The sequence below is a fragment of the Lupinus angustifolius genome, chromosome LG16 (genome assembly GCF_001865875.1).
Source record: "Lupinus angustifolius cultivar Tanjil chromosome LG16, LupAngTanjil_v1.0, whole genome shotgun sequence".
NCBI lineage: Eukaryota > Viridiplantae > Streptophyta > Magnoliopsida > Fabales > Fabaceae > Lupinus > Lupinus angustifolius.
In genome coordinates this window covers 4,460,839-4,484,902 of record NC_032024.1, presented here as the reverse complement: position 1 = coordinate 4,484,902, position 24,064 = coordinate 4,460,839, and the positions used below count along the sequence as shown (strand labels likewise).

Below are 24,064 nucleotides of genomic sequence, written 5' to 3'. Positions count from 1 at the left end.
AGACGGGTCCAGGTCATAGTAGCGTTAGAGTGATATGCATGCCGTAATGGGTCTTCATATAATGATTGAATTTGGGAGTTATGTGGTGATTATGGTGAAATATTTTAGGAATAAAGTGATAAAAAGATGGAAGATTCAAATCACATCCGCTATAAATAATAGGATTAATATTTCTCTATCATAAAATAATGATTAAATATGATCTATTAATTGAGGTTGACATTGTGCATACATTATTTTATGTCCACATTGTCCTATTCTTTGAAACTCCAATTTATAAAAAATAAAAAGTTGAATATATTTCTCTCACGTATCTATGAATTCAATGGCATTATTTTGATGTATTTTTTTGGATTTGTATATTGGAAAAAATGGGCTCTTAGAATTTCTCATTCATAAATCATAAGATAAAATTAATTTTTTAACCGTTATAGTATTACAAAATATAATAACACTAGTAACCTAGGGATACTTTAACAACATTCCCTACCACTATCATCACTTTCACTATTTGAGTATAAATCTTCCATCACTTTATCCAGAATAAAATAATGGTATTTTCTTTTATTGGTTACTACTATTAGTTAAACGAAGGGGTGCAACTATTACCAACAAAGATTTGAAGCATGACAAGCTAGGTCCACATAGAAGATTTCAAAATTGAAATATGTTGGTTAGATATGCATATTGTGTGAGCTATGATAAATTATGAGAGAGGATAAATATCTTAGCTATCAATTATAGAAAAATATAATGATTTATATTTACTCACTAATTCAAATTATTAGATTTTCTTATAATTTATGACAAAATGTGAAGGAAATTTTTTAAACTTATTATTAATGACTAATACTTCTAATAAAATGAAGTGGTATAATGATGTACGTTTTGTGAGCTAACTATTAATTTACATCAAATTATCTCTACCTCAAGATAGATAAGAGTTGGAGAAGATCTAAATTCATAATATATTAATAAGAGTCATTCCATTATTCCATTTTTCAAGAGTATAATAGTAAGTTATTTTGAGAAAAGTATGTATACATTGACAATATAAAAGCTTTACATTGTTATTGCATCGTTTACCATTCATTTTTAACTATCATCAACTTTTAAAAAATGTAATTCAAATAAATTATAAATGATAATGTATAAATCTTTACACTATCAATATATATATATATTACACTCATTTATTTTTGTAATATAAAGACTTATATAAAGAGATGGTATGATCTGAGTCATAAAAGGGGACATAATCCAAACAAGTACATCATAATAAGGTTGAAAGAACCAATGAACTGAATCTGTGGGCACCAAATTAAAGACCATACACAGAGTATACGAGTCAGCACACACACACCATCCAGAACCTATCATTCATTCATTCCATGAACCTAAAACACTTGTGTCCTTTTACATTCCACAGAGACAAAATTAAAGCCATAAATAAATTATTAGTTAAAAGTTCATTCAATCATTTTGGATGATACTATGTACCATGCAATTAGATTGGAATCTAGCCTTCATGTCGGATGGAACATATCCAATATCATATAGGATTTTATATGGATATAATGTCTCTTGGAATAATCCATCTAATGTTGATCACTCACTAAATTCATAATATAAAAACATAACAAAATCTCCTATTACTAATATAGTTTAAAATATTTTTATCAATACAGTAAACTTCAATGATCAAATAGACAATATTTAGATGTAAATTGAGAAATTTAGAACAAAGAGAAATATAATGAACTATTTTCGTAAGAGTGTAGTATCTATATACTGTTAATGATAGACTGAGTGTATTATATTATTCATCATTTATTTGTATTACTTTTTGAAAATTAAATGATGAATGATAGACTGAGTGTATTAAACTTATACATCGTAAAATTTATTCTCATAATAATAAGAGGGCGAGTTTGACACAAAGATAAAGTTGTTGCTTAATAATCATCAGGTCATGAGTTTAAAAACTAGAAAGAACACTTTGCTTACAAAACTATGTACATGTATACTAGGTTGCTCATCCATACCACCATCCCAATTACACACACCACATGTAAATTTTAAACATTTTCTTTGGGTAGAATCATTGTAAACCGCATGATGATTGTTTGGTTTGGTGGACCTTAATAATCCCAACAATACAAAATTTTCTGAACTATAATTGTTTGGTCCTTAATAAATCCTATTATTGTTTGGCAAGAAAAATAAACAGTATTATCATGCGGCTCAAAATTTTGATTCATATCAGAACGACACGTGGCTCATTCTTTTGCAAAAGTTAATGTTTTATCGTTTGTTGGGTTCCACTTTATATACGAGCATTTCCCATATTCATTATCCTCATCTTCAAAATCTTTCCTTTTATCCATTCTACAACCTCATCTGGGTGTTCTGAAAAAGTTCGAATTTTCACTTTTTGTTGAACAAAATTTTCACTTTTTTGCTGTGAATTAAGGTTTTTTGCTATTTGGAAATGGAGATTTCTGTTATGGGAAGCTCTCGATTGAAGCTGGGGAAGTGTGATATGGTGTATAGGGAACTGGGTTTCTGTAATTTAAAGAATAATTGCAGTGTTTTTAATGATAGGGTTTGTTTTGGAAGCAATAAGAGATGGAAAAAAGCAGGGATACAATTTACTTTGAAGGCTCTTCAATCTGAACCTGTTCTAGAAGAAAAGCATTATGGTCTTGGAAAAAGATTTAAATCTGTGAGTTTTCTATTTATGCTGTGTTCTTTTTATTTATCTTTGACTTGGAAGGAAACTATTGCTTAATTAATAGTTCAGCCTATCTTTGCTTGACTTGAACTTTATATGATTAATTAGATTAGGCATAAAAATATGATTCTAAAAAACACTTCGAATATTAATTCGGTGCCTAAAAGTTGAATTTTAGCTTTTTCTTTGAAGGTTTTTTATGTAAAATTGGAGCAAATCATGATAAACATCATAATTACTACTAAGACGTTGGTGTAATGGTGTATGATACTGCTAGATCACCAGAAAGACTCAAAGGTCCGAGAAGTTTTGTTATATAAGAAGTTTTTCTGAAGAAAAAGGCTTTAAAAAAGCCATATATCTTGTGAGCCGGAATTAGATGAACTTTTCAAGGTTATCTAATTTAGTATGCTAAACATACTCAAATCAACAATATTAACTACCTAACTAGGTCAATAATCAAGTCAGCACAACCCCCTTAAAATGAGTTAGTGTTAGTATCTTTTAAATGTTCAAAATATAATTTCTATTTATGCATATTATGAGATCTATTGATAGATATGCTGAAAATATAATTTCTATATATGCATATTGTGAGATCTATTGATAGATATGTTGTCATGTATACCATTCACCATTTACCAGAATCTATATTTTACAAAACTCCTTTTTTGGATAGGCTATGGTTTTAGCTATCATTAATTCAGGATCTTTTGTCTTTGAAGATTCCTTGATGCTGCATTACCTATTTACCACAGTTAATAAAGGAGAAAGTAGAAACTAATAATTTTATTTGTTTAATTACTCTTTTGGTCCTTATTCTTTCACTGAATTTTTAAACAGGTCCTTATTGGTTTAAACCTTTCTAATTAGGTACTTCAAAAAAGGTTTAAATAGGTCCCCTCCTAGCACGGAGTTTTAGTGTCTTAAAATTAATAATTAAAATTTTATAATGAGTGACGATTTAGTTAAAAACTTGTTTAAATGTAGGGAGTTATTTAAATTTATGAAAAATGATATATTTTCCTACTAAATCCTCATAAAGTCATCCTATCCACAAGAAAAAGTGATATTAGTCAATTTGTTATGGTAGGAGGATGTGTAGAAGGATATATCATTACTCGATTTTCTCTTGAATTTGTTATCATTGATAAACATTTGTACTATAGTTCTGCCTCTTGTCATTTGCCTGCACCATTCAAATCTCATGTTACAACTACAAGTTGAGTCAAAATCAAATACACTTTGTTGTATAATGTCAACAGTCTCTGCGTATATCTACCCTCCTCATATCCCACTTAGTGAGAACCTCGTGCATTGGGGTGCTCTTTGTTGTATAATGTCAACCTCAAGCCATTTACAAATAGCTAACATGCTTAAAATAATATATTGCAGGTCAATGGTGTTAAATTATTTGTGGGGTTGCCCTTAGATGCAGTTTCTTATGACTGCAACTCAATGAACCATGCAAGGGCGATTGCAGCTGGCCTAAAAGCTTTGAAGCTATTAGGAGTTGAAGGTGTTGAGCTACCCGTTTGGTGGGGAATTGTTGAGAAAGATGCCATGGGAAAATATGATTGGTCAGGCTACCTTGCTATTGCTGAGATGGTTCAGAAAGTAGGACTCAAGCTTCATGTGACACTTTGCTTTCATGGATCTAAAAAACCATATATTCCCCTGCCTAAATGGGTATCCAAGATTGGTGAATCTCAATCGAGTATATTCTTTACGGATCGGTCGGGACAGCATTATAAAGAATGCCTGTCACTGGCAGTTGATAATATTCCTGTTCTTGATGGGAAGACTCCGGTCCAAGTGTACCAGAGTTTCTGTGAGAGCTTTAAGTCTTCATTCTCTCTATTCATGGGCTCTACAATTACGGTAAGAGTTTTCAATTCCATGGCAAAATATATACTCTAACATCCACTTTTAGGTTATCATAGATGATTAACAGTGTCTTCATATCTTCTGCAGGGCATTTCCATGGGTTTAGGACCAGATGGTGAGCTGCGGTATCCATCTCACCACCGGCTACTCGGTGATACTAAAACTCAAGGTGTTGGAGAATTCCAGTGTTATGACCAAAACATGCTCAACTCTCTCAAGCAACATGCCGAAGCATCTGGAAATCCTTCGTGGGGGCTTGGTGGCCCACATGACGCCCGTGCCTATGACGAACCATTACACTCAAATAACTTTTTCAAGGATGGAGGTTCTTGGGAGTCTACATATGGGAACTTCTTCCTTTCCTGGTATGCTAATCAGCTTCTAACTCATGGAGATTGCCTTCTATCATTAGCAGCCGAAACCTTCGGTGACACCGGAGTGACAGTTTATGGAAAAATCCCACTTATGCACTCTTGGTATGGAACCCGGTCACATCCTTCCGAGCTAACCGCAGGCCTCTATAACACAGCTAACCGAGACGGTTATGAACCAGTTGCGAAGATGTTTGCTAAGAACTCATGCATGATGATAATACCTGGAATGGACCTGTCAGGTGCAGGCCAGTCAAAGGAAACTCATTCTAGCCCTGAGTTGTTGCTTGCACAAATTACGGCAGCCTGCAAAAATCATGGAGTGAAGGTTTCAGGTCAAAATATATCAGAGTCTGGCACTATGGGGGGTTTTGAACAAATTAAGAAGAATATATCAGGAAATAAAGTATTGGACTTATTCACATATCATAGAATGGGAGCATATTTCTTTTCTCCAGAGCACTTTCCTTCATTCACCGAGTTTGTTCGGAGTCTTAATCGACCAGAAATGCATTCAGATGATCTACCTTCTGAGAAGGAAGATGGCACTGAATCTGCTACTAGGAGCCAAGAATCAAGCTTAAGCATGCAAACAGCATAACTATTGTAAATATGTAATGTTATAGTCATGTATATAACTAAGTATTGCACCCTTTTTAGAGATTAAGGACATGTTATTTTGTAAGCATAGGATGATGATGATGCCTATTATAGCCTCGTTACTATTATTCCTTGTAATGTAACCAAGGTGAATGGTAGATGACCTTTTTGTCATTTGTGCTGATATGCACCTATGTTGAGCAATATCTTCTCAACCATGAATTCTTTCTCTTTCACTCCACCCCCTTTTTCTTAGTGAAATAGGACCCACATTACAGTTACATTTGCACCAACAATAAGTCAAGAATCAACTTTGTGTTACAAACTTGCAATGCTTCCATTTTGATCACCCTTGTGATTCACATGTTAGCAATTAGTTTTCACACACATTGTCTTAGACATTACACTAATGTCCTTCTTTGAAGTTTATATTATCACTCTACTTACCTCCTTTAAAGGGATAGTGATTGAAATTACACTGTTAGAGATGTGATTATGTGAGTATAACCTTTGCACAAAATGCATACATTTGGTATAGGATATAAACACCTGTTTAGGATAGGTTCCTGCATGTTATTTTAGGATATGATTCTATTAACCAACTTTTGACCATGGATGGAATTAGATTAGCTATCAATTCTATTTTTGTTAGATTTTCCTTTTCCCATTGTGGTATCAATATCATGTATTTGTCCTAATTTATATAGACATTCAACAATTGTTTTTTCTTCATTTTTTTATAATGGTAAGTCTCAGCACAACGGTAAGATTATTGCTTATTAAATATGAAGACACATGTTTAAATCATCAAAATAGTCTCTCTATTTACAAAGATAAAACTCTACATTTACCCTCCCAAATCCCACTTGGTCGAAGCATTATACACTACGATGCTCTTATTAATAATTAAGGTGTCTAATCGACTGAAAGGTTGATGTACTTCTTCATTCGATCAACATCATGTCAATATGATGAAATTAATGAGGTTCAGTTATTCATAATTTTTCCGAGTCCATTATTTTCTTATAAAATTCTCCTATATTACAAGAAAGTAGTATATATCATATGTAAATCAAATATTAATAAACAAAATATCACTTTATGACACATGTTACTTATCATATAGTGTAGGAGCCTTTTTTGTTGAAAACCAAATTCACTGTCTTTCAAAATTCCTGGTTTCTTGTGGTCATGCATTCAAGTCTTGGTACCATTATTGTACTAAAACTTGTTTTTCCCATAGTTGCAGCCATAACTAGGCTAAAAAGATAGTTGATACTCATTCTAGCTTTTATGAACACAATGTAGTTGTAATTTGTAGATGTTACTTACATTAACATAAAGCCTTAGTAACCAGTGGCACTAATTCCACCTATTGCTGCTTTTGAAATATCAAGTCATTGAGTTTAAATTGAGGAACTGTGGGTAATAGGTAAATTATATATACTGCCATAAGATCATAACACAGATACATCAAGTCATGGTAAGTTTTTGGCACTTGCAAGAGCATTATTATTGTCATGAGTAAAGAAAAAATAGCTCCAAAGAGTAAAAACTCAATTGAAACCACCACTAGATTAAAAAAATACAACATAAAGATGAAGAAAATGTAGTTTATTTACAAGGGGAAACTGGATAAACACTTCTTTTGGGAGGGTAGAATTCCATGTGATTCTTCCATAAATGGTGAATTGTGACTTCAGAAACTAATTAAAGTCTCAATTGTGCAACTCCATCACCCTTTTAAATTCAGCTCTTGACCATCCAATCACTTTCCAGACAGTTTTGATCAAACTGTTTCCAATAGAGTAATCTAACCATATAGCTCTGGACTTTCCTAGCATGAACAAGCAAACATCATCATTCAACAATCTGAAAAAACTATACAGGGAATCAAGTACTAGCCATAAAAATACATATTTTGATCGATTTTAACATCATGCAACTGTGGTAACTGTCACTATGATAGGAGATTGGATATGGTTTTCAAGCAAATTTACTGAACCTTGCCAGTTCTAATCCTTTATCAATACCAAACTGGTTAAGTTCATTGTCAATCCTAGTAGTCGTACTAGTATGTGTCTATCTGATACATACAATATCGGCTACTTTAATATTTGTATATACTCTTCATCTATATATTTGTCAATTATTCTATGAACAATACGATATCAATGTATTCATTTTGTGTGGTATCCGTGCTTCCTAGGTCACACTAATGTGCCATTATAAAGATAAGAGGATACAAACTATAAAACTTCAACCTCAGAAAAAAATATAATTTAGTGTTTTGGATAGTAGCATCAATGTTATCTAAGCCAAAATGTATTTGCTTAGTTATCTACCAATTTGATTACTGCTAACACCAGTTAGCTCTTTAGCTTTATATGTATCCATGTTTTGTCCTAGCAGTACTTAAACATTAGAATACTGAGCAGTCAAATGAATACCTGTTCATTCACAAGCAATCTTGGTATCAAAGCTGCTAAGGCAAATCGCAAATGCCTGAAATGCTGAGATCGGGTACCGGTAATCCATCGTAAACATGTCCTTCCCAACTTTTCCAAATTGGAGAATGATCTCATCATGTTCTGGTCCAGCAGGACCATTTTCCGGGGAAGCCACCAGCTGAAAGTTTTTAACAGAGGCAATCGTTACCCGTCCATCAAAGTTTAAGCACCAACACTGCAGCTGCTCGTGCCACCTGGGAGCCTTGTTTTTCAACACTAGTCCACCATCCTTTTGTTCACCAAGGGCTCCAGATATGGAGTTATTCACAGAATTTGATTCTGATCGAGAAAACGGTGATGAACAAAATGTATCTCTGTTTTTATGAGACAGTTCAGTCTGTGTAGGGTCTATCCCTCCTGGTCCAATTGCAGAGGCAGGAATGGAATCCAAGGCACAATGCATTCTCCTAGGCCCCCTAATTGCCATGTATTAAGAATTGCATAAGTCAGTATATAAGAAGAGTGCGTAGAAACCTAATATGTTTATAGCAAAAGCTGACCACTCAAAACATTATCGCCTATCACAAGAAAACTACGAGTGGCAGGTCAAAGTACAATTGTATTATGTAAAGCTTTTACCTGGAGCCAAGCACATTCAAATCATATGAGATGTGGGCCACTATATAGTTGCCTGTAGGAACCCTGGGTGAAACTTGTTTTAGATTCGCGAACCGAGAGGAGCGACTTTTTGAAATCTTTGCCTCTGCATGAGGCGGCTGGGCATCATAGATTGTAAACTTGGTTCCCAGAAAATTTGATCTTATTAAAGAGGAGGAAAAAGGTATAAGTTTTTGTAGTAATAAAAAGGAAAACAATAAAGGTCACAGCGCCAGATTAGAAGTGCACCTCAGTCTCCCAACGTGGGTGTTGCTTCCCTTTGACATATCATCTGCGTCAAAAGAGATCATATAATCTGTGCTGGTGGGACGTCGGCACTTTCTTGCAGCCATAAGGAACTTCCCATCATCAGCTAGTGCTGAATTGAAGACGACAATGGTTAAAAGCAAAACAGTCTTGGAATTAAAAGCATTATATCCCAAGGAAAACAGCAATTGAAGTTTTTAAAGAAAGAAATTAACTAAAAGTTTCATTATGTACTCACAACTAGTTAAGCTGAGATACAAGTAATATGTTTGGGTGGACCGGTTCCGCTTTATAAAGCAGTGGAGGAGATGCTCCCTAGGGCCAGGCTGCCAAAAAATTTTGCCGATTTGAACATGTCAAAGTAATGCCAGAGGGCAGGAAAACAATGGATCAAAGTACTTAACAATGAAATACAAGCATAAAAGTACCATTCGATTATCATGCCCTTCCACAAACACAGGAATATTTAAAACAATGCAACAGAGGTTAGGAAAATAATAAACCGAAGCATCCATATCACAGAAGCATATTCCGGACGGTGTACACTCAATGTGTCCAAAAAAAGATGGACTTGTAAAACTTATTCTCCTTTTACTTTTCAGCTTGGTATATAATATGTCAACAACAAAGTATATTCAATGGCTGCTACACAACCAAAACATAATAGATCCATACTATAATAACAGAGAATAAGATAATTTAATTAGAACTAGCCGGCACAAGAAAACACAGTTTGTTGTTTGTAAGATGGATAAAGGCGGCCGATAATAACATCCAGATGCTACAGGACATGGCCCTTTACGATGTCAAAGAAAGAAACTTAATCTCCAAGAAAATGTTCACTCAACAAGTTATAAATTTAAAAAATAAAAAAGGGCATAATATTTAATGGTTCCAGGTGATACAGAACTTTAATGGTGCTGAAGTAGAGGGGGAGAAAAGTATTCATAATTATGCCAAGAACCCAAATTTATCTAGTAATATAAGATGGAAGAACCAAAATCATAATTTTCCACATGGGAAAAAACATCTAAATGGTTAGTAAAAGTATAATTTGGAGAGGTGGCAAAATTATCCATGACCCGTCCATATACAGGATAAATTAAGTACATCCAACCATCCATCTAAGTTAATGGATCTAAATGGATACAATTCGATGAATAATTTTAATAATAAAATGATTCAAATTCATCATTATATCTAGTGGATTTTCTCTTCTATATCATCCAAAAAATAAAAAGTACTCTACTACAAATGGAAACTGTTGGAGAAAGAGGATCGGAGTAATTAATAAATACAATGAGGAGAAATTAAAACATTTATGGTAAAAAAAATGTTTATTAAAAGAGTGATTTTTTGGAGAATTTTTCTTTGAAGAGATTTATTTCTAAAAGTAGTTACTAAAGGTTTTTTTGAAAAGGTGATTTTTGATAAAAGTGATTTTGGTTTCAATTTTTAAAAGATTTGTAAAAAATCAAATCCACTCCATTAAAATGGATTAATGGATGGATCCATCCGTGAGATTGTCCGATATGGATGGATTGGATAATTTCAAGTGTGATTTAATGAATAATATATGGATCATGTATATAGTTTTTCATTCATATATTATGATCCCCTAATCCTAATTCATTCATTCTGACATCTGTTGAGAAGCCAAAAAAACAAATTAATCTCAATGCCCAACAACTCAGAAAAAATCTTGAATTCACTAAAAATAACCCAACAGACAATTGAAAGCCCCAAGTTTCAGAAATTTATCTAAAATAAAAATGAACCAAACAACTACATAAAAGTGATTCTGCAAAATTATTTTTTTGGAAATAATTGATTTTTCGAGAAGGTGGAAAATATAGGAAAATCTGGACCCATTTGTTAAGACCTTAAAATGTGATTCTATAAAAGTAACTTTGGGGGGGGTATAATTTATTTTTTTGAATCTGAAAATTATGTAAAAAAAAACTCTGAATTTCAGCTTTTCACAGCTTAAACAATTTTTATTCAAAATAAACACTTTTAAATTTAAAGGACCCGTATCAAAATTTTCTACAAACTGCTACAAAAATAAAAAATTCTAGAAACCCCATAAAAACTTAAGCTTAAAAGCTGAAACTAACCTGCTTAACAGAAATGGGGAAAGTGATTCTGGAAGAAAATTGAGGTCTTTTAACAATTTCCTTAGTAATGTATCTCCAGCTACGGCACACTCCAGCACATGCCACCACGCTCTTCCTCTTCGGCCACGTGCCCTCCGAAGCTTCGATTCTGATAAGCACTTCTCTCAGTAGTTCCTGTGGCATGTGGGCCCAGTAACTCTGAGTTAAACCGTCGCTAACCACCGCCGCATCAATTGAAGAAGCGTCTTGTATTACACGGTGGGATCGAGATTTGAGGTCGTGGATTATGGTTCTTAGCGTAGTGGGCATCGATGATTTTTTATGGGGTTGGAGGAATTGGATTAAAAGTTGATACTTTGAAGAGAATTTAGAAGATTGTGTGATTTTTGCGTTGATTTGGGGATAAAAGTGATTATTTTGGAAAGGGTTTGAGAATAGAGAAGAAAGGATAAGAGAGAGAGGATTGTGTGATGAGTGAGAAGAGAGAGAAGTTTAGTGGTAAGGGGGGAAATCAATACATTCGGATTTTCTTCAAGTTTAAGCTAATAATTTATTTATATATACTTATTATATATATATAACAAAATATTTCTTTATATTAAGAGATAATTTATCCTTCTAACATTGCATAGTGTTCGACAAATATCTTTTTTGTTATATTTAAAATGAAAATGTCTATAAAAAAAGAAGCAAGACACATGTCAAATACTGACTGAATTTTAAAAAATTAATTATCCCATGATTTAAAGAAATATTTTATTCTACTTTATTCTTTTATATATATATATATATATATATATATATATCAATGAGGAAAAATACATACATTTTATGTTTAATTATCATTGACTTCTCATGAGAAATAATCCAAATAAATAGATAATGATATATTGATTGTGTATAAAATCTTATATCAATAATACATAAATATTACATTCTAATTATAATTAACTTACCACCGAATTTCATTTATCTATGTAACTATACTTTTATCATCCAATATTAATATGCATAATTGTGTATTGAGTTGGTTAAAGGTAATGTTTAGTTTGGTTGTAAATAAAAAATAAGAAGAGAGAAATATATAAGAAATAAATTGAAAAGAGAGAAATAGATGAGAAATATAGTAGATTTATATGTTGTTTGGTTTTAGATAAAAAGAAGAGAAAATTTTCTCTAAAACCTCTCGAATAAAAAATCTTGTCACACATTAATGAAAACATAGAATGTCAAATAAAAAATAAATATTTATTATTATTTTTTGTTTTTGATTCATTGACATTGACACATAACATAATTTGGAACATAATTTAATACAATTATTCTTTCATTTTATTTTATCTCCTAGTGAGAGGAGAAAAATGGGTCTCACTCCACTTTTTATTCTCTCCTCTCATTCTCTCATTTGAAATGAGAGAAATAAACCATTTCTTTTTAATTTTTTTTTTCTCTTTCTCTTTTTCTCCTATTTTTATGATTCGAAATGGAGTGTAAATGGTTGTTAATAGGAGTAGAGTGAGAGGGTAAAAGAATAAACTTTTATATATACATTTAACTCTTTTTAAAAAAGTTTAGTTTCTAGAAGATTAAATTTACCATCAAGTTCTTAAATGTGTTGTCAATGGAATGATGATGATAAATTTTCTTTGGTTATGATGATGACAACTTTTTAAAGATAACAAAGTTGATTAGGAATAATAGATACCACTATAATTTTTTAGAATAATAAGTTATAAGTTATATTTTAATGCATATTAGTAATGAATTCCCCTATTTTGGAAAACTAGCTTATAATGATCAAGCTAGCTTATTAAACTTGAGCTTTCGGTAAAACGAGCTCTGAAATTTAAAAATTAACTAAAAAGTATATACATTATTTATTTATTGAAGTAATTAAATATATGAATAATTTAAAATAATTATTTATTTTTATATTTTAATTATAATTGGATATCTAATATTTTATTTATTTGTTTGTTTTATTTCAATATTTTTTCTATAAAAGCAATTAATCTAACAATCAAATGCAAGAATAATTTTTACATCTAAAAAAAATTCAATAGAAATTATTGAAGGCATGTAATGTAATTTGTTTTTAATTGAGATCACGTACTTTGTTAAAATAGTGAAGAACAAAATTGGAAAGTGAATTATTGAGAACTCATTTCACTTTCTAAACACTATATCAAACTCTACAAACTCTTTTTTAAAAGCTACAAGCTACATTAAATTTTTGTTTATAAACTACCTAAAAAGCTACTTAAAATGTTTGGGACGAGTGCCTTACACATTTTATGTGTAAATTAAAATTTAAAACCTACTGTACACTATCAATTCATCATCTATTATTTATTTTTAGTGATTATTGATTTTTTTTTAAAAGTACTGAAATATAAATTCCCCCTAAAATGATATGTTTTAGGATAGGTCGTAGGAATAAAAATATTAAGGAGATGTAATATATTAATATTTTATGAACTTCGCAGTATACTTATAATATACATATTAATTATAAAGAATATTATGTTTATACTGCCTCCAAAATATTATTATCTTAAACCAAAATTGAAAATAATGAATAAAAGATAAGTTTTTGGTAAAAAAATATTAATATTTATATTTGAAAATGTCTTTAATCCTACCAATTTTCTTAAATTTTAAATGAAAAATTCAGTTTTATTTAATCCAGTTGAATTTTAGTTGTTCGATTCAATTTTCACATAGTTAAATAAATACTTCCCTATTACATACTGATAATCCATTTTTTATTTAACAATAAATAAGGGAACATTTCTTTTCTTCATACAAGATATTGATTTAATGATGTAAGATCTTATTGGATTTTCAATGTCAAAGTTTTGATTCATGAAAGTGACACTTGTTGAGAAGAGTACTCACCAATCCTGAACAAAATTAATTACAAACCCAAAAAATGAGGAATATGTTTAGTAATACAAAAAAAATACAAACTATATTATAAAAAGACTATGCAAGTTACATTTATTGCATATTCGCATCTTCGCATATCCGCTCCACAATAGTTAAGGTAAAAAAAACTACCAAAATACAAGTCACCATCCTATTAACTTTTTATTATCATATTTGGCATTTATTCAACAAGATACTTTCTTTCTTTTATACATAAAAGTGTATTTATTGATTACTCGATCATAAATACGATATGCAATTTTCAAATATTACTTGCTACATTCGTTTTTATTTATCTGATTTTGTTAATAATTATGTTCACGCTTATAAATTTGTATTAATTATTATGTTCCACATTTAACCTTATTTATCTATTAATAAAATTAAGATCTGATTATTGTTTGAGTGGTTTAGGTAAGTATTATAAAAATACTAATATTCACATACAGAAATAACATATGAAGAAAAAACCTAATAAATGACATATATATTAGTATAATTACTACATTTATTAATCCATGTGTTTTTTGGATGAGACTAATAAATAGGAAATATATTATTTATTATTGTGACATTGATTTGAGAGAATTTTTAGACTTTTAATTGGTTGTCAATTTGGGACCAATGGAATAGTTTCTTGCAACATATATTCAACACTAACATATAAGTATATGTACACTTATAAATGTATGTTTTAATAAATGTTTTATATACTATCATTTTTTATTATTTTAAAATTATATATAATCTGTTTTATTACTATTATTTCATAATAAAATTTATTGATATAATTAGAGTGAAATATAATAATTATTTATATATATTGATAATTATATTGATATTGGATACTTAATACTTACAGAAACTCGTGTTTCAATTGCATGCAACACCTAACAAGTGTGTTTATAATGCCAAAAGGACAGTAAGATCCTAAAAAACACTATTCTTTATTTTAAGAATAGAGTACACTGATACTTTAAATTTTAGTAAAATTATACAAAATATCTCTCACTTTTTATAACTACACAGAACCCCTTAATTTATATATTTTCCTTATACTGACTATCTTTGCATAATAAATAATAAATAAGTTAATATTTTAAACAAAAAATATGATAAATACAATTAAGTTAAACAAAATATTGTATATTGTAGAGACAAATCCAAATAATATACAAGTCAATGTATTCTCATTATTTTTTGTTGCAAAATGCATCAACAATTCTAAAGATATATTAATTAAATTGCTCTTATACTATATTGTAACGAACCAAAAATAATGAAGATGTATTGACTCGTATATTATTTAGATTTGTCTCCGCAATATATCATATTTTGTTAACTTAATTACGCTCATCGTCATTTTTATTTAAAAATATTACACTTACTTCTCGTACAGGGATGGTCAATGCATTGAAAACATATAAATTAAGGGATCTGTGTAGGTGTATAAAAGTGAAAAGTGATTTGTATAATTTTGCTAAACCTCGAAGGATGTCAGTATAATTTACTCTTATTTTAGGTAAAATACATTTTAAACTTTTAAGTTTGGAGAGAAATTTGAAGATATATTTATCTGTAAAAGTAATCAATAAAATATCGGCAAATATTATTGATTGTAATTAAAATTTAATCCTAAAAAATTATTGTGAATAGAAATTATATACAAAAATCTCTTTTATTTCCAAATATAATTATATATCTAAATACAAATGTTTATCTTACTTTTTCATCCACTCAAGTTCTAATCATTATTTTTTAATCATTATTCTACTTTGACGGTTTCTTTGTTAACATAAATGACCAATATATGGTCAATCACATGTTAATGGGTTATGACTGGTAACATAAATCATTTATTTTATGAACATAAAATATATCATCATATTATATAAGATAAAGTATCTTATATAGATATTAAAACTATCATATGTTGTTGACTGTTTTTAAAAAATTAAAACATTTTTATAAAAAATAATTAAATATAAGACATGTCATAATTTTAATGATAAAGGAAAATAATTTATAAGGAAATTTTATTCCCTTATTTTATATAGATTCATTTTCCTTTTACAAACATTAAATTGTCTATTCTTCGTACAAACCTGTGGGGTTAATAACTAGTTGGTATATAATCAAAATAGACAATGAATAATCTTATTAAATCAACTCACTTTATTTTGAATTATAAATGTGTGGATTCAATTCTGCCATTTTTTCCATATTTCTGCCTTTTTTTTTTTCTTCATATTTCTGCCTTTTTTTTTTCCATATTTCTGTCCTTCTTTACATATTTAAGCCTTTTTTTATACATATTTCTGCCCCTTTTTCATTCTCTTATCCCTATCCTTTGCAAAATTTCTCATAAGTCACCTCTTAAAATAAAAAACAATGGGCTCAATGCTTTGTTTGGTGGAAAATAAGAAAGTAAAAAGAAATCACAAGAGAGAAAGATTGTTAGAAAGAGAAAGAGCTATCTTTTTGTCTGATAGTATAAAAAGTTAGAATAAAAAAATATTTTAATATAAAAAATCCTTAAAATAAAAATAATTACTATTTTATTAATAATTTTAAAAGTTATTATATATACCATTATAATCTGTATTATTTTATGTTATAATGATTTCTTTTTATACATTTATGTTAGTTTATTACATATATTTGAATTAATAAAATATTATATTATCCAATATATACTTGGTTTTTTTGTTTATCTTTTTTGTTATCATTTGGATCGTTATTAGCTTTGTTCGATAAAACTAGCTTGTATTTGTAAGCATATAGCTTATAGTTCTAGGGTAGCTGGAAGTTTATAGCCGTAAAATTAGGTTTTAATTAAAGTTGTTCACTAAAACGAGTTTTATGATTAACTGAAATTTAAAAAATAACATACATTATTTATTAATTGAATTAATTAAATATATAAATAATTTAAAATAATCATTTATTTTTATATTTTAGTTATAATTGGAAATGTAATATTTTATTTTTTTATTTTAATATTTTTTGTTTTCAATATTTTTTTCCAAAAACACTTTATAATAATCCTATGCCATCGATACTATATATCATTAAAAGATATATAATACGAAAATATTTCACACATTCATCAAATAATCAAATGCAAGAATAATATATATGGAATAAAGGTAGCAATAACATATATGATTAATAGGATTGTAGGGTTTTTTAATTAATGGCATGTAATATAATTTGTTAAAATATTAAACAGCAAAATTGGAAAATGAATTATTGAAAGTTATTTTCACTTTCTAAATGCGACTTGAAATAACTTTCTAAAAAGTACATTTCAAATGCTATAAGTCCTTTTTAAAAGCTACAATATACCTTCAATTTTTTTATCGAACTCCTCTATTAGATTTTTGAGCTCCAATATACGTTTCAAACGCTACAAACAACCCAAAAAACTACTTTAAATATTTGTTGAATAATGTCATTATCTTATTATTTTATAATATTTTTTGCATATATAATAAATTATTCGACTAACTCATATTTGAGTTTGACTAATATTTACTATCCTAAAATTTACATAGTATCGAAATAATTTCATGCTCCATAACATGTTCAGTCACTATTTTGTTGTCGATAAACCGATAATGGACCACATTTCCCATAAATTTTATTGACCAAGTTTTGAGATCTAATTCTTATTTTCTCACTTTTAGTTTTGTTTTACCCTTGTGGGATACAATATCAACTAAGTCTTAATCTTATTAGATGAGATTTCATATGAGTATTAAATAATATTATGAATAATGTACATTGATAAAGGGAAAGATTCATTTATTTTAAGAGTAAATTTAAAAAACTTACTCCACATCTTAGCCATCAATTCTAAAGAAATTCAATAATTTGAATTTGTGAGTATATCTAAACCATTAATTTTCCATATAAATGATGACTAAGATGTAAAGTAAGTGAATCTCCACTCTTCATAAAATATCAATCTCTAAATTTTTCATAATCATTTAACATATGGTTTTTCTTTACATCAAAGTTAGACTAAAATCCATCTAATCTAATATCTTTATTAAGATTTCTAATAGTATCCTCCATAAATTCTAAACCACTCAAGGCATAATTTTATCATATTTTCTACCATACAAGTTACTTCAACTTTTTCCTATTACATTAATTCAAAATCATATCATATATATAGTGTGAGAGTTGTAACACCTTTTGCAACCCTATAATAATCTTGTTTGTTCACCTAACATGCACAAATAAAATACATCTTATTTTTAAAGCTTTAAAGACAAAAACGTTAATTAGAATAAGTATAAACCGTATGATTGATGTATAAATGATTACATGTGTTACCTTGGTGTGAGTATGTGGATTTGTAGTGTAATATTCATTATATTTTTTACTAAATTTAAACCCAAAGGATTCGATTGATAGAATCACAGATAAGCTAAAGCCAGGGCAATAATGGATCATCAAAAAATGACAAGGAAAGGACCACATCGTGATAGTAGGTGACAAGTTTAGAACATGTTCGGCACATGTAAAAAGAGAAGAAAGAGGACTAAGATTATATGTTATAGATAATAATGATCTTTTGCAACATCATACAATTGTCCCAACCCCACACATAAAAATTCCGAAGCACATTCGATTGGTAGTGGTTGTTTTAAAAAAGAATGAGTGATAAGGTGATGTTTCATAAACATCAAAAAAAGGAATCAAAATATATGGAATGTCTATACAAATACTATAATAACATCTAACTCTAAATTTCATTAGATAAGATCAACTACATGAATCGGACGCGCTATAATATAACAACCAAAATTTTATTCCACTAGGTAAAGTCAATTATAACAACCAAATCTTATCTCATTAGGTAAAGTCAATTACATCAATCCAACAACTTCATAATATTTTATCATAAATTATTTTCCTATCGGATTGATCTTTAACAGGTTAAACTTCAAGCATACTACTTTGATTCAACTTAACTTAGGATTTTATATATATTTTTGTTAAAGAGACCAATTATTTGGCTAATAATAAGCAAACACTAACAACCCACAAAGGAGTAGTGTCACCATTGTATGATAAATAAGTACCAATTTTTCCCAACAAGAACATTCAGCAAGTTGTAATCTCAATTTGTGCTGGCACGTGGCATTATGCCCAAATATTTGTTGATATTTTAATTCAGGTGGCATAAAGAGAGGAAATGCTTTTAGATATTTATTTAAAGATAAGATCCACAAATTCACACATAAAAGACAAAAATGCAGTCCATGTCTATTGCCATCACAAATCACAAAACCTCATGGCAAGTTGATGCTATAACAATTGCTATTGACAACTTAACATACTAGTTCCCAACCCCCACCCTAAAAAAGCTTGAAAGTACTTAATTAGTTTGAAACTCAAATAATCATCTCTTAAAAGTACCACAACTCAGATATGGAGAATATGCACTTACAAATTACAACCATTTATCCATACAATGAAAATGTACAAACCCAAAAACAGGATCCAGCTTGATGGTGGTTTTACTTGGGATACAATTTTCTGAATCCTCATCAGCACAATAAAAAATATGTAACAGAACTTACAAATTTAGGAATTCTGTGATCCTGAATAAATCATATAAAGCAGATTACAACAACAACAACAACATAAAGCAGATTATCTTATAAAATAAATTGTTTCAAAAGTGCTTTCTGCATAAGATATGGATCATAATAGGGTTAAGAGATGCCAAAACTTCCAACTTTAACAGCTGATAATTTTGTAAAACCTTCAAGTCAAATATTCTTATATTAAAACACCTTGTAATCTCATGAATGATGCATCTGTTTTGTAATATGCCAGTTGGGGCATTCAATAATTATCATTTACCTACTCTATTGGATCCAAATTGTTATAAAAGTTAACAATAGCTAACGGAGAAGATGCAAAACCATGACTTAAAGGAGCTAACAACAACAGCATGAAATTCAAACATATATGTAACAATTTCTTCATGTCCATCCATTATATAGAATAGGAAAGTTTTCAGCTTTTCATTTACAGAGCAGGTGACAGGATAAACAATTTCAGTAATTTACTTTATCTGCTTCAAAAAAGGACGCTAAATCCAAACCTCATGTATTGGTTACCTGTACTTTCACCTAGCCAAAAAGTTCTACCAAAGGTTACTAAATGACCGGGACACTCCCATTTGGTTGTTGCATTGGTCCTACAAAATCAAACACATACTCTCATGGACAACTTTTATTCCCACAAAAAATACTATTTTAAATAAAAATAAAAAGTATGGCAAGTAAAAACATGCTGTGGTTTATCAATGGAAGTATCACTGGAACATTTCTGCCTGCTTCTTAAACCTTGCACTTAAAAACTAATATCATAGTAGTGCCAAAATGCTGTAAATCAAGGACACATTTTTTACAATTACTGAATTTGCTTAATTTAGCATATGAAGCTTATGACAACTTAATAAAATATCACCTGAGTTGTTTGCAAAAGCATAAGACTTTGGAAGAAAGTTGTTTCTCATCAAAACATGAGTGGCTGCAGACCTAGAAACATTATCAACAAGAAACTGATTTGACAAGCCACTGCTTGGTAGGGCTCCACCTTTAAGCAAGCAAACTTCTGAGCTTTTTGCAAGAATATGACCCGAATTTTGGGCTGAGCACAAAGTTGGCGAATGGCTCTACTTTCAAAAGAAGAAAATAAAATAAAATCAGGTTTAGGCCATTAGCATGGCATTTGTTGAGATATTAATATTATTTAGTTGATTGTGTTGTATTTTTATCTTTACTAGTTTCCTTAGATAGTTGATCCTAATCCCTTAAGTTTAGGGATTGATTAGTCTTAGCCTATGAATTGATATTGGTACTCAATATTCATCAAAGATTGAGCCATTCTTATTTTCTCAATTTCAAGTATATTTAAGGGCTTTTTTTGGGCAATACAGTCCTCATTTTCTGTTATTAATGACTAAAGTTTGAAAATGGCCTAAAATCAACAACATACAAAACTTGAAGTATGTCTGTCTGAACATCTCATTTCAAAGGACTCAACCTACAAACCATATAATCCACCTTAAGAAGAGTGAAGATTGACACACCTTGTTGATCACATTGTCGATTTGATCAAATGAAGGATCCTTCTGACATGGATCTTCGAATGCAAGCATCTCTCCATGTGATGCATTTGGACTCACAGCATCATTCCACATATTGTCACTTAATTCCTGGAAGTAGAGATGACGAATTGCAGCACGCAGTCGATTGTTCCTTTGGGAATAATACATCTTTGTAGCAAGAGGTGCCGGAAAATCTAATTCAACAAAAACACGCAAGTATTGTACCAACCACCAATATCAGAGAGTGACAATGAGAACTCGTATTAAGAGCACTCAACTGAAGACTTCAATGAAAAAAATATTTAAGGAACGGGCAAGGAAACCTTTCCAAGACAGTTGCAAAAAGGTTAATGACATTTTAAGTTGAATATAAAGTTACTTTTATACCATTGTTTGTGACGTGTTGCTCATGGACTGGCCCAATATCCTTATGATTAGGACATCCATGTTCTGAAACAGTTCCTTCAAGCAAATCACTCCCTGTGGATTAAGAAGAAATAAAAATATAGGTTATGATTCTCATGGCCAGGCCCACAGCCCTAAAAGAGAAAACCAACAGCATAATACAGGAGAATTATTAGAGTTTTCCTTAAAGTCAAACTCAGTTACAAAAACAAAGTGTGCAAGCCAAAAAATGAAAGTCAACAAAAAACAACTGCAGATATAATTATGCTAATTATCTTTCTATGATAGAAGAATATAGCAGGATAAAGAGCTTTATGGAACTCTTTTTCTTCAGACAGCCAACACATGGGTAAAAAACTGCTTGTATACACGGGTAAACAACTGCTTGTATACAATCTGTTAAATTTATGAATATTTTGATTAGATCATTGAATAATGATCAATGTTCTGGCATTAAATGTGTCAGTTCTTGCAGACTAACATGTTTTCAAACTCAAAAATATTACATGACCGTGTTTTAGTGTGTCTAGTAGTAACTTGTATTCTAGTGTGTCTACTGGTAACTTGTTTTCTAGTGTGTCTAATAATAATTTGCATATTACAGGGGCAGACCACATTTCCTTCATCTGTGATTCATGCTTTCATATGTGATAATAGGAATAAAAAACTACTTCTACCAATTCATCCATATGAATAGGACTGCAAACAGTTCAACAGTGCGATACTTTTTCTTGAACAAGAAACTTCAGGTTTAAAAAAATTAATAATGCAATATTGGAATCAAAACTGAGAATTGTACAACGTACAATGGAAAATGATGGAAACAAAAATGATAACCATGCAAGTACATCAGGAATAAATTTACTTTTTAGATGATAATTACTTATCCAAAATCTACTAAAAGAAAAAACACATCTTAAGTCCTAAAAGAACAATTGACTTCAAAACAAGACATCACACTTACGAATAATTCCATCTGCAAAATTCATAAATTTGGTGACACCAGATTTTGTTCCGCGACTTTCTGGTAGAGATAGATGTGTGCTAGTCATCCTGAAACTAAAGAGGTGAGCGTAATACATTGGGAAAAAAATTGAAGAGAATTCTTCAGACAGCAATATAGGGCAAAAGATCAATTACAGTGATATCATAATAATCCTAGTATAAATAGACTATTAATGTCATAGGAACAACAAAAGCATACACTTTATGACTTTCTGTTGGAGGATGCATTATCAAAGCTGGGTGGTCTCTACTTCCAGGAATAATCCCTTTATCATCCATCATAAAGGCTGCATCTACAAAAGTTGAGTGTCCTAAGGAAATTAGAACTAAATAAAAAGAAATTTCCAAACAGAATAGAACATCAATATTATGGCATAACAGACACTAGAATCCAGAAAGTAAAACCTAACTCCATGAAAAAATATTTTTGCGGTACACTCATACACACAACCATGTCACCAAGAAAGTAGGTAAGAAGCATAAAATCCAACTCACATAAACATAAGAAATTAATTGCCTATAATATCAACACTGTATAAAATACTCCTAACAAAAATATTCATTAACATATATAGAAGAGGTTAAATATGAAAAGAAAAGAAGAAAGTGGCTCAGTGAACTAGGTTCCAACCTAGTAGGGTTTGTGGAGGGTAAATGTGTGCAGTGAGGCTTATCCAGCAGGTTAAATCTGAAAACCAAAGAAAATTTACTATGCAGAACAAGGGCATGCTTTTACATGAGCGTACAGATACAGAAATAGGGAGAGGCCTAATATTTAGTTTCATAAAAATCATCACGAACATCATTTGAATGTTGGGGAGGGTCAAAAAAGTCAAAATATTGGTGTAACTGCAAGGTGTCATTATTTGTTCAGCAGATAATTGACAAAGTAATCTAACCTTAGCAAAACTTAATACAAGTAGCAATATGATTTAAAGGAAGTGAGAGTATAAGAAAGACATGCATGAAATGACAAGAGACAACTTCAAAGACTGGGTTTTTACCTTTTGCCTCAATGGAAAAAGAAGTCACTCTGATTTGACTGCTCAAGTAGGATTTTGACACAACAGAGACAACATTATCCGTAGTGTCGGACCTTCTCCGCTCCCCAACTGCAGTAGCTTGGTCTATGTGGGGTTATGAGGTACAAAATCATTTTTATGACGACAGACTACCTATGATTAGAATGCCATCGGAAAAACTAAAGGACTCCCTTTGGAGAGGAAATCACATTCAAGAAATCAAAATGTGAGATTATTAAAAGAATCTTCAGAGGTAAACATCGTGAGAAGTAAATACTGAAACTATAATAGGTAGGCAAAACATCACAGAGGAACATAATCATAATTGATCAACAATTACTTATTTTAAGGATACATGCGCAAGAAGTTGATAACTTGTTCTTTGCTTTCCTAGCAGATTTTCGATTCCCTGTACTGCAATTAAGCTCCAAGCTAGTTGGTTCAGTGAGCATTAGTGACCTGCAAAGTTCTGACAAAATGGGG

The 24,064-nt window shown here is 30.2% G+C and overlaps 4 protein-coding genes across 8 annotated transcripts in view; 1 reads left to right on the top strand and 3 right to left on the bottom strand.

The window, feature by feature from the left end:
• LOC109329756 (inactive beta-amylase 9-like) lies at positions 2,393 to 5,778 on the top strand. The gene is made up of 3 exons (XM_019563548.1): positions 2,393 to 2,725; positions 4,130 to 4,615; positions 4,709 to 5,778. Exons 1-3 carry the CDS (start codon positions 2,492 to 2,494, stop codon positions 5,591 to 5,593), a joined length of 1,605 nt encoding a protein of 534 aa, XP_019419093.1. The 5' UTR covers positions 2,393 to 2,491; the 3' UTR covers positions 5,594 to 5,778.
• LOC109330209 (tubby-like F-box protein 3) lies at positions 6,943 to 11,588 on the bottom strand. Of its 3 annotated transcripts, XM_019564293.1 has the most exons (7): positions 11,522 to 11,588; positions 11,084 to 11,482; positions 9,205 to 9,292; positions 8,949 to 9,078; positions 8,682 to 8,861; positions 8,038 to 8,518; positions 6,943 to 7,425 (listed from the first exon to the last, which is right to left on the bottom strand). In XM_019564293.1, exons 2-6 carry the CDS (start codon positions 11,390 to 11,392, stop codon positions 8,047 to 8,049), a joined length of 1,179 nt encoding a protein of 392 aa, XP_019419838.1. In that variant the 5' UTR covers positions 11,393 to 11,482; positions 11,522 to 11,588; the 3' UTR covers positions 6,943 to 7,425; positions 8,038 to 8,046. The 3 variants fall into 3 exon arrangements, with proteins under 3 accessions (XP_019419838.1, XP_019419839.1, XP_019419840.1); XM_019564294.1 differs by having other exon boundaries at positions 6,943 to 7,429; positions 8,043 to 8,518; positions 11,084 to 11,579; XM_019564295.1 differs by having other exon boundaries at positions 6,943 to 7,419; positions 8,043 to 8,518; positions 11,084 to 11,579.
• The window catches only part of LOC109329688 (serine/threonine-protein kinase RUNKEL-like), a 24,859-nt gene continuing 17,271 nt past the window's right edge, over positions 16,477 to 24,064 (bottom strand). The window contains exon 12 of the mRNA XM_019563433.1: positions 16,477 to 16,488. The gene's annotated coding sequence lies outside the window, so the exon portion shown is untranslated. The remainder of the gene's footprint in view (positions 16,489 to 24,064) is intronic.
• The window catches only part of LOC109329690, a 7,401-nt gene continuing 2,738 nt past the window's right edge, over positions 19,402 to 24,064 (bottom strand). Inside the window, exons 6-14 of one of the 3 annotated variants that reach the window (XM_019563439.1) lie at positions 23,937 to 24,050; positions 23,564 to 23,686; positions 22,759 to 22,870; positions 22,519 to 22,613; positions 21,537 to 21,629; positions 21,132 to 21,343; positions 20,507 to 20,714; positions 20,155 to 20,234; positions 19,486 to 19,629 (exon numbers count right to left, since the gene is read on the bottom strand). In XM_019563439.1, coding sequence (XP_019418984.1) covers positions 20,194 to 20,234; positions 20,507 to 20,714; positions 21,132 to 21,343; positions 21,537 to 21,629; positions 22,519 to 22,613; positions 22,759 to 22,870; positions 23,564 to 23,686; positions 23,937 to 24,050 — 998 coding nt within the window. In that variant the 3' untranslated portion in view covers positions 19,486 to 19,629; positions 20,155 to 20,193. Of the gene's footprint in view, positions 19,630 to 20,154; positions 20,235 to 20,506; positions 20,715 to 21,131; positions 21,344 to 21,536; positions 21,630 to 22,518; positions 22,614 to 22,758; positions 22,871 to 23,563; positions 23,687 to 23,921; positions 24,051 to 24,064 lie in introns of all 3 variants that reach the window. The other 2 variants (XM_019563438.1, XM_019563440.1) reach the window with 2 other exon arrangements.

Bases quoted from the DNA above. Each gene is read 5' to 3' on its own strand.
- LOC109329756 (XM_019563548.1), top strand. From the start codon at position 2,492: ATGGAGATTTCTGTTATGGGAAGCTCTCGATTGAAGCTGGGGAAGTGT. The intron at 2,726-4,129 runs GTGAGTTTTCTA...AATATATTGCAG, and splicing joins TTGGAAAAAGATTTAAATCT to GTCAATGGTGTTAAATTATT. The intron at 4,616-4,708 runs GTAAGAGTTTTC...TATCTTCTGCAG, and splicing joins TCATGGGCTCTACAATTACG to GGCATTTCCATGGGTTTAGG.
- LOC109330209 (XM_019564293.1), bottom strand. From the start codon at position 11,392: ATGCCCACTACGCTAAGAACCATAATCCACGACCTCAAATCTCGATCC. The intron at 9,079-9,204 runs GTGAGTACATAA...TCTTCAATTCAG, and splicing joins GTATCTCAGCTTAACTAGTT to CACTAGCTGATGATGGGAAG. The intron at 8,862-8,948 runs GTGCACTTCTAA...CTCTTTAATAAG, and splicing joins ACCCACGTTGGGAGACTGAG to ATCAAATTTTCTGGGAACCA.